The following is a 14,755-nucleotide window of genomic DNA, read 5'->3' as shown; positions in this document are numbered from 1 at the left end:
GAGGAGAAAAATATCAGGAAAAGTACCAACAGCAAACAATTTAAAAAAACTGGAGGTGATCAAGAGGAGGGAAAGACAAAATCACGAGCCATACTGTGTTGGACCAGATGTCCATGTAAGTCCTTATCTTGTCTTCAACACTGGCCAGTAGTGAGTGATTGTCTTTGGTGTCTCAGCATTAGTAGCCTTCTGTTTTCTTAGTAGATGCTTCCTATGGCATGGGGTTCCGCAACCGAAATGTGTGCTGTATGAAGCCGTACCCCGTCGTCTGTCAGGCTTATTGGTCTTTGTACCTGAGTTCTCTTTAGGAACTCTTCTCAGAACCTGACTTTGCGTTTTCATTTGCACACAGTCCTCTGGTTCTGAAGCAGTTTTGAGCAAGCTGTGACACAGGCAGTGGCTAGACTGTTTCTTAGTTTTGTCAGGATGAAGTCCTGTAAGTTCTTTATTGTAGATTTTATTCTATAACCTCCTCTTCTGATTTTTCAGTTTGAGGCAGATCCTTCAGTTCAACTGTAGATGCGGAGTGCTCCTACATAGGGGCTTCCCCCAGGTTCTCAAAGGTGAGTGTGTTTTGAAGAACCTCATTTAATTTTGCTGTTAGGGCACTGTCTCTGAGTGCTCCTTTATACCTGGATAGTCTGTTGGCCTTACAGATACCCTGATGAGTGTTCAGCTCCTGATGTGTTTCAGAAAGGTTTTATGATTAGTTTTTTAGTTTTTATGCTTTTTGCAAGTTATTCCTCAGACTCTCTTTTGGCTTCCCGTGTTGTGATTTTACCTTTAATCTGCCAGTTTATGACCTTTTCAATTTTCCTAATTTGGGGTCTTTTTTTTTTCCCCTTCCCCTTGAAGGATGCCTGAATGCTTCCAATAACCCTCCCTTACCTCTTGCCTTGCTGTTTAGCAATGCTGACTTTCATTTGCTCTTTCTGAACTTGTTTGGTGGGTGGTATACGCTTACTCTGGGCCTTCAATACGCTATCTTTAAATAGTTCAATGCTACCTGCAATGAGGTTCTCTTTTAGGTGCCCATTTAATTCTTCTTTAACAAGTTTCTTTATTCTTACGTAGTCATCCTTTCTGGAAGTGAACACTGCAGCACAAATATTACAGGTTTTGTTGCTCTTTCCAGGACATCAAGCACAAGTGCAATGTGGTCAGTGCTACTGAATATCCTTCAGCTGCAACAGTTCAATCGCAGTCGAGGGCTGAATCCCCTATGGTCTCAATAGCTTCACGAAGCAATCATTAATGATACCTAAAAATCCATGCTCAGCACCACCAGATGATATTTGCCCAGTCTCCACAGGGGTTGTAGACACCTCCCATTACTACGTGCTTCCTGCCCTTGTAGTGCTTCTGTTCTCCCTCAGCGTATCTCAGTTGCTGTTGTCTTCCCGGTCAAGCAGTTGACAGTATTGCCTTATACTGTTCTTTTCCTCTACACACCTAGAAATTTAATCTAGAGGGATTCTGGATTCTTCTTTGGCATGGTTAAATGGTTAATCTGGGTTAATTCTAGTCTCCCTTCTCCACTGACAGGCTGGTGTTCCTGTGTGCTTCCTATCCTGCTGTTACAGTGTCCCCAGACTGTCTTCTTTTCACCGAGTGTCTGATAAACTCTTGTTAGTACAGATCAAACTTGCCCTTCTGTACCCTCCTCTCCTTTTATTTAAAGTATTCTTTACAGCCTTTCCAGTACACAATGCAGTGATGATGTGGGAGAACCTGATCTCTCCTGTACAGACTTTATCCATTCCAGAGTTTTTCCCAATGCCTGGTGAATCCACAAACTCTTGTTTCCATACCCACTGAATCCACAGCTCATTTCCTCAGCCACGCGCTGTCTCTCTGACTTGTCCTTTCATCAGACTGGGAACATTACAAGAATGCAATGATGAAACTCCTGGTTTCAATTTGCAACTTGACATCCAGAACCTCTGTCCTCATGCCCACAAGGACCATGAGCACAAACTCCTCCCCAGTGCTTCCTAAGAGGCCCTCTAATGCTGTGAGATCCACCACGTTTGCTCTGGCAGTCAGATTGCCATATGGGTGAGTATACATTGCCCTTAAGGAACAGTATTCATTTATATAAGAGTGCACTTTATGTCACTTGTAGCAGTGAAGAGGTTCTTTCAGGTGTCTCTGGGTGGTCTGTCTGTCTGTCTTCTGTTTTTTTGGCTGGCCTGTGGAGTTAGGGATGGAGAGCCTCCAGCTTCTTCCAGCTACAGCCAAGCTCCAACTGCCCTGAACCTCCCCTTTGCCTTGCTGGCTCGGTCAGGACAAAGCAGAGCCTTGGGACAGGCTGGGCTCCCTTCACTCAAGCAAGGGGCTTGCAGAAGAGACCCACCTCATGTTTGATTTTGCTTTTCCAAGGACATAGACCAGCAGCTACTGCCGAGTTCCCTGAGCCTGGTTTGAGCTCAGCTGATGTTCTTTATTTCTTCTTCTGCAGAAGTCTGCTAAAATGTATTTGTTATTGTGCAGTGTCTAAACCTTGTTCCTTGAACTCTAGGTACTAGTGCAATGTAAAGAATAAGGAATGTTAATTTAAAGATTTTTAAGGACAAGCTTTTGAGATTTGTTTTTTGTTTGGTTGGGGTTTTTTTATTTTTTATTTTAAGCTGCATAAGACTGCCTATAACATTTCAGGCTAACATTTCTATCAGAGTTTCTTTTTTTTGTTTGTTTCCTGGTATGTCCAAGCTTTTCTCATCAGCAATTCTTATTGTCTCTGTGCTTTCAAATCGTGGAGAGTTATCATATGCATCCCTTCCTCTTTGTCATATAGACAAATAGTGCACATTAATTCTTTGATTTAATCCTTCTTAATAAGCCTGTTCCTCCGGGGATTAATTATTTTAGTTTCTGTACTGAATCTTGCACTTTGTTGACATCTTGTACTTGGAGCCCACAACTGAGTGCAGTATAAAATTGAAAGCTCATCTCTCATTAGTTTTTCATGGTCTCATTTGGATAACCCCTTTCCAGGTTCATTCCTCCAACACAGGGTAAGAGAAGGAAGGTTAAAATAAGCCTGTCTGTAGGATATAGAAAGGAAAACAAGCCCCAGCTGCAGCAAACTTTTGGTGCTTTTGTTTCCCCTCACCCTTGCGGGCATCCAGTTTAAGTAAAACATGCATTTCGCAGGGAAGGACCCTATCTGATTTCCAAGCCATGAGCAACTGCATTGGCCACCCCTGCACTTGTGGCTGGATTTGGGTTTTGAGCTGTTGCATGGAACAGTGCGAAGTGCGCGTGAGATGCTCTCTCCCAGGTGGGAATTTTTACCTCCTGGGGGGTCTTGCTTTCACTGGAGTAGCTAACATCAGGAGCTGCGGACCAAGGAGTCCTGGTTCTGCCGAGGTGCACATCTTCCTAGGATGGTGGTTTTGGTGTCAGCTTCCTGCCCCTGCGCCCTGTGTGGTTGCGTGGGCGCTGGGGCAGCTGTGCGAGAAGGGGTGGTAGAGCACAGCGGAGGAGGAGGAGATGGGAACAGCCGAGGCCAGGCTGGCTCCTGCTGCCCTGCAGCTTGCATCTGCAGCTCACGCACTCCTTTGGAATATGAAATGTTGCTGCAGTGACATCTTCTAAGGGGAAGATTCAGGATTTCTGTAATGTAATTTTAAATTACTTTAAATGCTAAGTTTCAACTCAGATGAATTTAATATATTAGACTTGTTTTAATATAGTAAACCTTTTTCTCCAGTTTGTGGTCTGGATCCTTTTATCTTGTTTACCGTAGCAAAGACCTCCGTTTCCTACCCGTTAATGGATCTGATCCAGCCCTGCTGAATTCAGGATGAAGACTGTTTTTGGGAGGCTGCAGCGATGTTTTGGTGAAAGTCTTTGGCCTGTCTTATACAGAAGGTCAGACTAAACTGCTTTAATATTTATGAATCCATTTATGAATCCTGGCCTTGAGATTTATGAATGTGACACCCATTGACTTCAGTGGGTGGTGATTTGTGCCTTAAGCAAATATATTTTTGAAAAGAAACTTGCGTAGCAACTATCTCATTTTGTGAGAGTTGGAGCTGAAGAGCTTTCCAGTCGGACTGGTTTTGTTTTCTTGCAGAATGTCAATTCATTTTTATTGCTGAGGGTAGGACACAACTATGCAACTTGTCAAAGCGACCTCAGAAGTGCTTTATTTCAAATGGTTCCTTGCGTTAAAATTGGGAAAGTTAATCCTTTTGGATCTTGCTGCTAGCAAATTCATGGACTCGATATTCATGCTTTTCGTCCCTGAAAGATTAAAATTGAGCAACTCTGTTGCAGGGAACTGCAATTACTATTCCCTGCCTGCAACAGCAGCAATCAAGTTTACAATCCCCTGAGTCTGCAAGATCTGCTGCATTTATCATTTTCATTCTGAACAGCTATTTAATAATTCACCTCTTTCCCACTTGGAATTACAGATACCTGTGGACATCAAGCCCAGAGACTTTAAAAAATGTTCTTGATTAAGCATTATTTTAGCTAAAAGAACTGCTTGTCTCTGTTTAAAAAGCTACAGAGTTGTAACAGCTCTCGCAGCTGAGCTCTCTGGAAATGAGGTTCCTGATGTAGGGGGTGGAGGCATCCAAAAGGTGGAAGCCCACCTGGCAAAGGTGGCAGGGAAGTCTGCTCTGAATTTGCCTGCTCTGAAGCCTCTGTTACGCTTTTGCAGGCTGTACTCTGTGTTTGATGCAGATACTCATTTTGCAGAAAGCCACGTTTTCGTGCATTGCCTAAATCTCTTGAAAATGAGATTTACCTCTTGTGATCTACCAGCATTCAGAGGTGCGCGGCTGCTGGGATGGGGCAGGTTGTGGGGGACAGAGGCGGAAGATTTACTGTAGGGAAGTGCCGCTGCTGTCCCCAGGCAGGCACTGAGTGACAGGGGTGAGAATCCGGTAATTTTCTTGCAAAGGCAGAGGAGTTGGAAGCAATGTTTTTAGCCGGGCACCGTGGCCAGGACGCTTGTCTTGAAATCTGCTGGCATTGCTTTGTGAAATCATTGTGTCTGTTTTCTCGATGGCTCACTGAGGATGAGGCAAATCTGCTGGCATTGCTTTGTGAAATCACTTTAATTGTGTCTGTTTTCTTGATGGCTCACTGAGGATGAGGCGCAGTCTATCTCACTATTGTGTTTCTTAAAAACCACAGAAAACCCTTTTGGGTTTCTAAAATGAATTATACAAATACCATACAAATGCAAGATTTGGGTCCAGATTCTCATCTCCTATAAACTAATGCAGTTCTCTTAACTTCAGGTTATATTGGCTGCAGATTTGTCCCACTGCTATTATTAGTCACACCTGTGATTGTGTAGTGACTAAGCTGGGCTCCAGGGACAAAACTTTATTTTTGGCAACAGTGGAAGCGTATAGATGCACAAATGGATGGATACCCATCCTCCCTTGAGCTACACGGACTGCACGAAAGTAGTCTTAGTACGAATAGTTCTTGTATGGTGCTTTTCATTAGTTGATCTCAAAGTGCATTAAAATGTGACCTGATCCCCATTCTGCAGAGGATAAATAGGGGCCCTGAGCACCGTGCAGCTTTCACAGGGTCACCCAGCAGGCGCTGCCTCTCTGTCAGCCTCTCTGTCTAATCCCTTTGTGTATCCATAATTGTTTCCCCCCTTAATTTTTTGAGGATATGTGAAAATAAAGCAACTTAATTGCAAACTGACTTGAAAAAGAGCTGAACAGTACTCCTTTAGACTAACAGTAATAAAAACGTACATGTTCAGTTAAAAACTTTCCTTTTCTCCCCTTCCCCATCCAGCCTGTGACCGAGTAAATCAGTGTAGCTTTAGGGCAGCAGCAGCATACAGCACACTAAGTGGCAACATGTTCCAAATGTTTGCTACAATTCCTCCAGTACCTCCATTCACTGTACAGAAAGATGAATTTGCAGCACTGCACAATTCTTCCTCTGCAATGCTTCAGTACTTCGAGGCATGTTCTCAAAGAATCGAATGCAAATATGACATAAGAAGCTTTTTTTTTTTTTTTTTGCATTGTTATCTATATGAATGAAGCTAAATGGAAACAAACCACCAAGCACGTCTGTTCCTGAATCAATGTATCGTATGATTGGGAATGAATACATTGCAGAACTGAAAATGTTGAGTGATCCCATGGGGGCAGGGGTGAGTTTGGAAGGTCTGTGTTATGTCCGTCCTTCTGTCGCAGACTTCCTGGGTGATCTCGCTCCAGTCGTTGGAGCTCCTGGTGCATCAGGTCCATTCTAATGTAATTGAACTAATAATATTTCCGTATTTGACTTCAGTGTTGGGAGGACACATCTGTCGCTGTCTGGAAAAAGCATGTTCCTGTGGTTCTAAGACCTAGAGAAGGATTATAAATGAAAATAAGTATTGGAATTTCCTTTCAAATTCAGTGCTGAAAGTGCTGTACTAGTGCTAGTTTTGGTCAAATGTATAGCAGTCGTGTATTTAGAGTACAGGCACATTGATATAAAAATAGAATAAGACCTTGTCCAATATGCTGTCCTACAAATATAAATATTTTCTCTTTCAAGTCATCTACAGAGTGTTTTTTGGCAACGATTCAGTGAAATGTAAATCTCCTCTCTCTGTTTCTCTGCAAATTGATTGTTGGGAGGATCCCGTATTGCAAATTCCCCTCTGGAGGCTTCATTGACATCGCAGGGAGTGCGGGCTCCGAACCCAGGCACTGCGCTTAAATACCAGATACTTTGAACCTCCCTTTGGTCTCAAGAAAATCACCTGAAATTCAGGACTGTGTTTGTTTATGCACAGGTACATTGTGTGGCTGGTTGCCTTTTTCAGAATCAAACACTCAGAAAAATAGAGCACTCTCTAGTTACAGAAATACTGTTTCTAAGAGTTTCTGAAACACTCTGATTTTGTAGTTTACTGATTTAATTAACTAAGCAGACACTTGGATTTTTTTTTTTTTCATGTTGATTTCAGGTTTGTTCACATTTAATTTTAGCTTCCTATCTGTATCATGTGCTTGGAGATTGGGAAGTAAATCTGCCTTTATATGGCGATGAGAAACTTTGTAAAGCTGTACTAATGAGGAAGAAAATGAACATTAATTAAACTTGCGGTTACAGGATGGGCTGAGGCTCTGGAGTCCTGAAGCAGCAGCTAGATGGGTTACTTCATTACAGCCTAGAACAGGGAGCTGTGATGGGAATGGGAATGAGGAGACAATTAAGTCGCTCACCAAGTGCAGAGCCAGCGAGACATTTAATTATCCACAGGAGCTAACACTCTAAAACCTGGAGTTTTCTGTAGATCTAAATATGTCAGGCAGTTTTTCTGTCAAATTAGACTTTTAAAGAATGACTCTAGAAATGCAAGAGGAGTCGGGGGTGTTGAGGAGACCAGAGAAGACACCTGCTTTTCAGCTGAGCTCCGTGGTGTGGTGGCAAACTGTTGGCAGGTCTCCTGAGCTAGAGAGGAGGTCTCCATTGTGGGATGGGACTAGTGGAATTACCTTGGGCAGAAATCCCCAAGTGGAGATGGTGACCTGGCGGCAGAGTGGGCTTGTAAAGCTTGAGTGATAGAGAAGGGTCCGTGTGGCCACTGTCATTGCCAGTATCGGTAGATCCTGTGGTCCTTGAAAGCCTTGGAAGCAGGTCTTCAGGAGCGTGCAGGAGCCCTGTTACCCCCAAAAAGGGTTAGTGGAGCTCTAAACCCCAGCTCTGTGTATTGCAATGGACTCATTTGTGGCTTATTGATGTAATTCTTGTCTTAATTAGACAGGACAGTCACTCTCTGCCGCCTTTGTGAATTTTTTCCTGTGTGGCTTTCGCTTCTAAATAACAGCCTTGCTAACCTTAGAAGAGGTTTTGATTCTCTGAACTGCAGTTTCCTTTTAAGTGTGTTCTGCTCTAGTCTTTAATGCATATTAATGAGCGCTAAGCAGTGCTTGACTTGAGTAATTTGCAACTAGCATCTAAAAACCCTTGGAAGGAAGGCCTGGGGATGTCCTGCGTTGGGAAATGGTGGGATATTATAGGCTCTTTGCGACAGTTTGGTGCATTCCAAAGGCGGACACTTTTTCAATTAATTTATATTTTTATTAGTCACAGGACTCAGCCGCTGCTGCCATCGTTATTTAGCAGTATTGTTGTATTCAAATTAGTTTCAAGTTAAAAGTCCCAGAAGAGAAGGTGAAGAGGTAACAGTTAGCTCAGTGGTTTTTTCCAGAATTGGAAATCCTTTACAGCAGCTGCTCAATCCCACGCCTAGTTCTGAATTACACAGCACATGTGTGACTTCAGGATGGTAGTGGAGGGGACTCGCTGCTAATCTGTACCTCCTGGACATACGGCAGTCCCAGGCAGAGCGATAAGCGGTATAGGATAGAAAAAACACTGTTGTGAGCCATTACTTTTAAGCTCTTATTGCCTGAAAGCAGCTACTGTTCCTCTGTTCAGACCTTACGGAAACTGATAATGGAAAGGCTTCATTCTGCTTTTACATCCCCTGGAGTAAATGTCCAGAAGATGGCCCAAGGATTCTCTGAAGTCTTGGTCTAAGTTGTGTTGAAGGGAAGGCACAGACTTGCTCAAACAATACAGTATTTCTGTTTAGTCATCCAGAGGCATTCTCCAGGAAATTTTATGCTCTCTGTTGTCATCATAAACTTGGTGGTTGTCTGACAGTTGTCTCGGCACGCCAAGCTCGCACGAGGGTGATGGCGTCCATGGATAAGAAAAGGACTGATGGGTGAAGGGCATGGCCAAACCCGTGCTGCTGGAGCAGTGCCTTTACATTGCTCTCTTGGCCGTGCACAACACTGGTGTTCAGTTGATGACTAAAAGCAATCTCTCTTTCATGGTGGCTTTTTGAGGATGTTCTGAGTAGTATCAGAAAAAATGCATTAGGCAATTCATCTTGAGCTTTTCATGTTCAAAGCACTTGGCAAAAAAATAACAAATCAGCCCTTGTAATTATCCTGTGAGACTGTTGTTATGCTGGTTCAGAGGTGGAGAAATGGAAGTAAAGAGGTTAAATGTCTTGCTCAAAGCAGCAAGGAAATGTGTGGTGGAGACATTCAGGAGCCCCACGTATTTCTTAATGAATCATTTATAACTATGGGTATATTATTAGGCAGATGGCTTGAACTTTGGATTGTTGTAGAACTCTGGCTTGCAGTCTAAATGAATTTTCTTCTTAAAGTCTCAAACAGCCGTATTTTCTTATTTTATTTCATGAGATTATGTTGGCTAATTCAAAGACTGCGTAGGATAGACAATATATAAAAATATATAATTATTTTATTATTCAAACACACACTAATTCTTTTGTAATACTTCTGACCAAAAATAACTGATGTGTTTCTCAGGACTAAAGAAAAAGAGAAATTCCAGCATTAAAATGAAAAAAAGAGAAATGTTCAGCCATGTTTGAAGGTTAAATTCCTTCCTTCCTACACTCCAGCAGGATTTGGGAGGATACTGCCATGGGGACATACGGAGTGGTATCATGTCTATCTGAGAAGCAGAGTGTGAAATAAGAGCACCTGATGGATGGGCTGTGATTTGGCAGTATTCGGTGCCACATGAATCCTGCTGCACGCAAAAGGGCCAGCGCCAGGCACAAGGATCTGCAGGAAACATCAGTGTTTGACCACTGGTTTTATGTCTTGGGAACCAGCATTCAAATATGTCTTTGGTGTAGTTTTACAGTTTGTCCCAAGGTGTCTCCTTCATCTTCTCAGGGCGCAGTCTTCACTCTGAACAGATGTTTTCTTTTCCAAAAGGCCACCATGCTAAGCTAAAGTTCACCTATAGAAGTTGTTCTGCTGTCTGATCGGTTCACCTACTGGTTGGAGATGTTGCCTACCTGTTAATTTTCTTAGAAGATCTAAATTCCACCAAACTCCCATCAGTACCCCCTGTTGTGTACAGCAGGCTTTCCCCCAGGATCCTGAAGCACGGTCTGCATCTTAAACTGAGATCAGGCATTAGCTGTTTAGTTAGCAGTAGGTTTAATAAATCTAGAAATACATATGAACATGTGTGCCACCATATAGCTTACTCGCAAAAAGGAAAATCATGTTTTTTTCACCTATCAGTCAAGCTGTCTGTGTATTTCTCCTGGGCGTACGTATGGCGTGTGCATCGTATTCTGTGCAGCTGAGCATGCAAATGCTTTTTCCTTCTTCATCTTTAGTTGCGCATTTCTCATAAAAACACTTCAAAATTTCTGGATATAGTATTTAATATCCAGAAGAAGTGTGTGTGTATACAATTAAAATATACATGAAACAGAGAATAACATCAATTCTGAATTTTTCATGTATTCCTTTTTATAGTAAAAGATCAGTTGCTGTCTCTGTGGGTTCAGCACTTATTTTCTTGGTTGTCTTAGCTTCCTTGAGCTGCTGAGCCTGTCTCACCTTTTTTGTGTCTGATGTAGAATCTAAATTAGATAAGAAGAAACAGGACAGGATTTCAAATTCAGTTTCCTCTATACAGGCAGGATGGCATCAGTTTAAATTGCTTCGATATAATTTTGCTTCTTTAATCCTTCCCCTTCAATCTGTTTTTGTATACATTATATATATGAAATCTGGGACTGGAAATCTTGCCTAATGTAAGTTAAGACATGACAAATGAACCTGACATTTTTCCAAGGAGGGAACCAAAGAACATACTGTATTTATAGCAGTAGGAATATAGTTTGCTGCTTGTAGAAGAAAAATATGCGTTGTATGAGAACTTTAGTGCTGGGATATGATAAGAGTGTTCAGATGATACTTGTTTTGAGTGAGGATGCTGGGTTCAAAGGAGCCAAACTGGTTCTCCTGGAAACTTGAGGAAGGGCTTCACCCAGCAAAGGTTTAGGCTCCCAGAAGCTCAGATAGAAGTGTGTCACAGTGTCGAGATGTTCTCCTGTGCCCAGTCTGAAAGTCCAGTGGCTCCAGGGTCATCAGTGGGCAGAGTGGGAAAGAGATGAAGGAGCTTCTGAATTTTAGATCTGGGGCTCCTCTCAATAATAATCTAAACAATTTCTTTCACATTAATATAAAGACCTCCTATTTACAAGCTAAGAATTCATTAGTTTAAGTTCTCAAACACAGATGTGCAAACATATGCAGAAAAATCGATTCAAGCCAACCATCTCTGCGAGCCAGCTACTGGCTGCTGTGACCTTCTGCAGTAGGGCAGGACTGCAAGAGGAGACAAACGCAGGCAATGCAGGTGCCCAAGTTGTTTCACCTGCATGTAGATGACGAAAAGACATTTTCTTTTAAAGCTTTCAATTTTTATGAGGGCTTCCCCTGAACACAGTGAGAATCGCTTGGGTGATGTTCCTTTGAGGTGCTCTGTAGAAGTGCAAATTCCTCTTTTTTTTTCGTACCAGGATATCTGGTCCAGTCTGAATAAGTTTTTATCTCTTAGTAGTGCACTGCTGATACCTTTTTTAAACTAGTTGTGGCTAATTCTTGAAAGAGTATTTTGTCAGTGGAACCCTTTGTGTCAAGGGGGAAATAATAACAAAGCTGCATTGCCTGCATGTAAGATGTAGTATTGCTTCCGAACAGAAAGGATGACTCCACATTTTTTGACTGTTGAACTGCACATCAGGACCAGCTTATGGTGCTGGACTGATCCTTGATTTAGCAGAGATAGTAAACACTGGAGTGGTCTGAGGCGGACAGATAGCTAAGGTCATAGTAACTTTCATTGTAGCTGGTTTTGAATGGGAAGCGTATTTCCTAGACAGATTCTTAGACGTGTACTCTGTTCCTGTGGTTCAAGGAGAAGTCCTTTTGGTTCGGGGTTCTACCTTTTGTCCTTTCTTGTCAAGTTGGGGAATTGATGCTTGGTTTTGCTCTAATGAAGAATTCACCTGGTTTCCTCTCTGCATCCTAATTGCTCTCTAGAGAGCACTAAAGTGTGCTTAAGCATATTGTAACTGTTTACTCACAACGTCTGCTGTGTGTGCAGTAACGCAAAATGTTCGATCTCTGCCCTGTCGCTGCAGGCTGGCATGATTCGCACAGACAAGGACGAGTTCTTCATTGAACCTCTGGAGAAGGGGGCCCAGGAGGAAGAGGAGGGAGGAGGCAGAACGCACGTGGTCTATCGCAGAGCTGCTGCCAAGAAGCAGCTTCCTCTTGAGAACGCGGATACCCTGTACAAAGGTAAGGCAGAGATGTTAATATCAGCTGATGTATAAGGTGCAGCTGAAGGCATGGAGCCAATGTGATCTGCTGTCTCTGGCTTTTTTATCCTTGAAAATGGAAATCATAGAATGTGTTGTTCTCCCTCTGTGGATGAAAAGGTAGGAAAGGAGTTGAACACTTTACCTGGGGTAAGCAAGCATTGCAGCAGCCAAAACCATCTCCAGGATGGTGGAACTGTGTAGGCTTTAAAGAGGTTCCTTGGCTCCGTGAAGTTGTGTGTCCCCAGGTGAGAGCAGGGGATGGTGGATGGAGCAGCGGTGCAGAGGTACCTGTGTGCACTGGGGACAGGTAGTGGTGCCGCTATCGCAGAGGCCGTGTTGGAAGGCTGCAGCAAGGACACCAAGGCTGACGTGGTGCACAGGTTTCTCACTGACAGTGTCTTCGCTGGGCTAGATTTACTTCCAACAGGGAAATAATGATATCTTCAAATATGAACACAAACTTTCTTGATTTATTTATATGTTCCAAGTACAGAATTTAACGTACTAAGTATGTGATAGACAGTGATAGAATAAGAGGAGCTAAACATAAACACCCGTTCTATGTAGTATTTTCTTTTTCTCTGGTAACTGCTCGGACGTTGCACCTTTTTTGCTGAATAAATAAGGCATGCAAATCTGGTAAGTGGATGTTTTGACAGCTGATGTTAACACTGAGATTAACTGGGTTGTTTGAGTGGAAACAACAAAATAGCTATATTTTTGTTCCAAGTGTGTGTACCAAACCGCACAATATATACCCTAGTATTATCTTATATTATCTTAAGGAAGTAAAATATGTTTTTAAGTATAAACCAGTGTGTTATATTGTCCTTTGTAGAAATCTTCCCAATGACCCCCATGTACTATGCTACCTTAACCATTTTCAAAAGACAAAGAATATGGTACCTACTGTAAAAACTCTACCACCACTCTTGCGTAGCGTAATGCCCAGAAACCACTTGGAGGAACAGATAGTCAGAGATGGGGCACTGAAATTAGGACCAAGTGAATAATATAAATTTCTCAATGTTCAAGTTGGAACGGGGAGAAAAAAAGGAAGCAAGTAACAGCATTCAACTAACTTATTTTTCCACTTTGGCCATCAAGATGACCCATGAATTTTGTGACTGATGCAGTGCTGCGTTGGGCTTTTCTGATTGCCCTTGTACTCGTTCTGGAGCAGAGCTGGAGGACGCAGGACTCGAGTGCCGCAATCCCAGCATCACAGGGTAGAAATTGCTCTGTTAGATGTTTATAAAATTATTGCAGTGTTGGAAAATATCAGCCAGTCACTGTGTTTCTTCTTAAACAAAAGAGACTTGCTTTTATTCACACCTTATGGCAGTATTTTTGTTTTTGGATGGTAAATATTCCTCGGGAGTAGGAGTCTGGTACACAGAAAAGCATAAATTGTAGATCAGCTCCAGTTATTGGCATGCGGTACCTGCTAGGGGAAGGCTCTGACAGCAGTATCTGAAACCACTGCTCTGAAACGCAGCACCGTGCTGCGTGGCTTCTGGTGGAGCTGACGGCGGGACTGCTCGTGGGCTGCCCGCTGTGACCGGCAGCAAAGCTACGTGTGGTCTGGGATGCCACCAGACATCTGCGTCCGTGTCACCTCACCTGCGCTGTGTGCTCGCGTGAGGACTGAAGTTTGTAGGCTGTGGTACAAAGGCACAAAGTAATGATAGCCATCAGCCAGCACTGTGGGATTAAAAAGCAAAAGCAGGGCTGAACTCGTGCAGGCCAGGCTGAGACGTAGCCCCGACCGTGTCTGGATCAGCAGGTGTCAGTGATAGGCAGGAATAGTTGTGATTTTTCATATTTCAAATTTTAAAATACGGAAAAAATGCTAAGAGTAGTAATCTTCCCTTCCATCCACCATCTGGTGATTTGTAAAATTGATTAAAGATTAGTTTTTATTTTGGAAAAAAAGCCAATATACTATACAGGGTTTTTTTCCATGAAATTCTCTTTGCCTTTAACAATGGCCACTACAAAACTGGTCTGTTCTCATCTACTTTTTATTAAACCTGGCTTCCCACTTTTGATTTGCTCTAAGCAACAGGCATGGAAAGGACATGCTTTCAAAACTTGTAATTTTATTTTCCAGTTTGTCTTTTTCCAGAATGCATCTAGTTTTGGTTAACAAACGTCAAAATATTTAGTGACTGGGCGTTGATAAGCAGTGTGCTGCGTGTTTCCGTAGTCCTCCAAATTAATCAATGGGCTTATTTAGGAAATACTTAGTAGGGCACTTTCAGCATGCTGTATCTTCCCCCCAAAAAAAAAAGAAAAAAGAAAAAAAAAAAAGAGGTTAACCAAGAGCACTACCCCTCTTCCACCATCCCTGGAGACAACTGCATTGTTGCCAAGTCCCATAAATTTACATGTGATGAATTGTAACACTTGGACTATTTTTAAAGGTCCAGCCTCCAGGAATCTTATGAATATGTGATGACTTTTTTTTTTCCCCTAGGTGAGCTTCTGGATCTTTTAACTGTTGATAAAAACTTTGTAGTTTCTGACTATGTAAATATCTTAAAGTAACGAGTAACACAAAATATATAGTATTCC

The 14,755-nt window shown here is 42.5% G+C and overlaps 1 protein-coding gene across 1 annotated transcript in view; it reads left to right on the top strand.

The window, feature by feature from the left end:
• Positions 1-14,755, top strand: part of ADAMTS2 (ADAM metallopeptidase with thrombospondin type 1 motif, 2) — a 189,665-nt gene that overhangs the window by 61,063 nt on the left and 113,847 nt on the right. Inside the window, 1 exon segment of the mRNA XM_009892620.1 lies at positions 11,996-12,155. Within this exon segment, the coding sequence (XP_009890922.1) occupies positions 11,996-12,155 (160 nt within the window).

The sequence above is a fragment of the Charadrius vociferus genome, unplaced genomic scaffold (genome assembly GCF_000708025.1).
Source record: "Charadrius vociferus isolate BGI_N301 unplaced genomic scaffold, ASM70802v2 scaffold529, whole genome shotgun sequence".
In the NCBI taxonomy this organism is placed as follows: Eukaryota; Metazoa; Chordata; class Aves; order Charadriiformes; family Charadriidae; genus Charadrius; species Charadrius vociferus.
The sequence above is the reverse complement of the archived record's forward strand: the minus strand, read 5'-3'. Positions and strand labels throughout refer to the sequence as shown.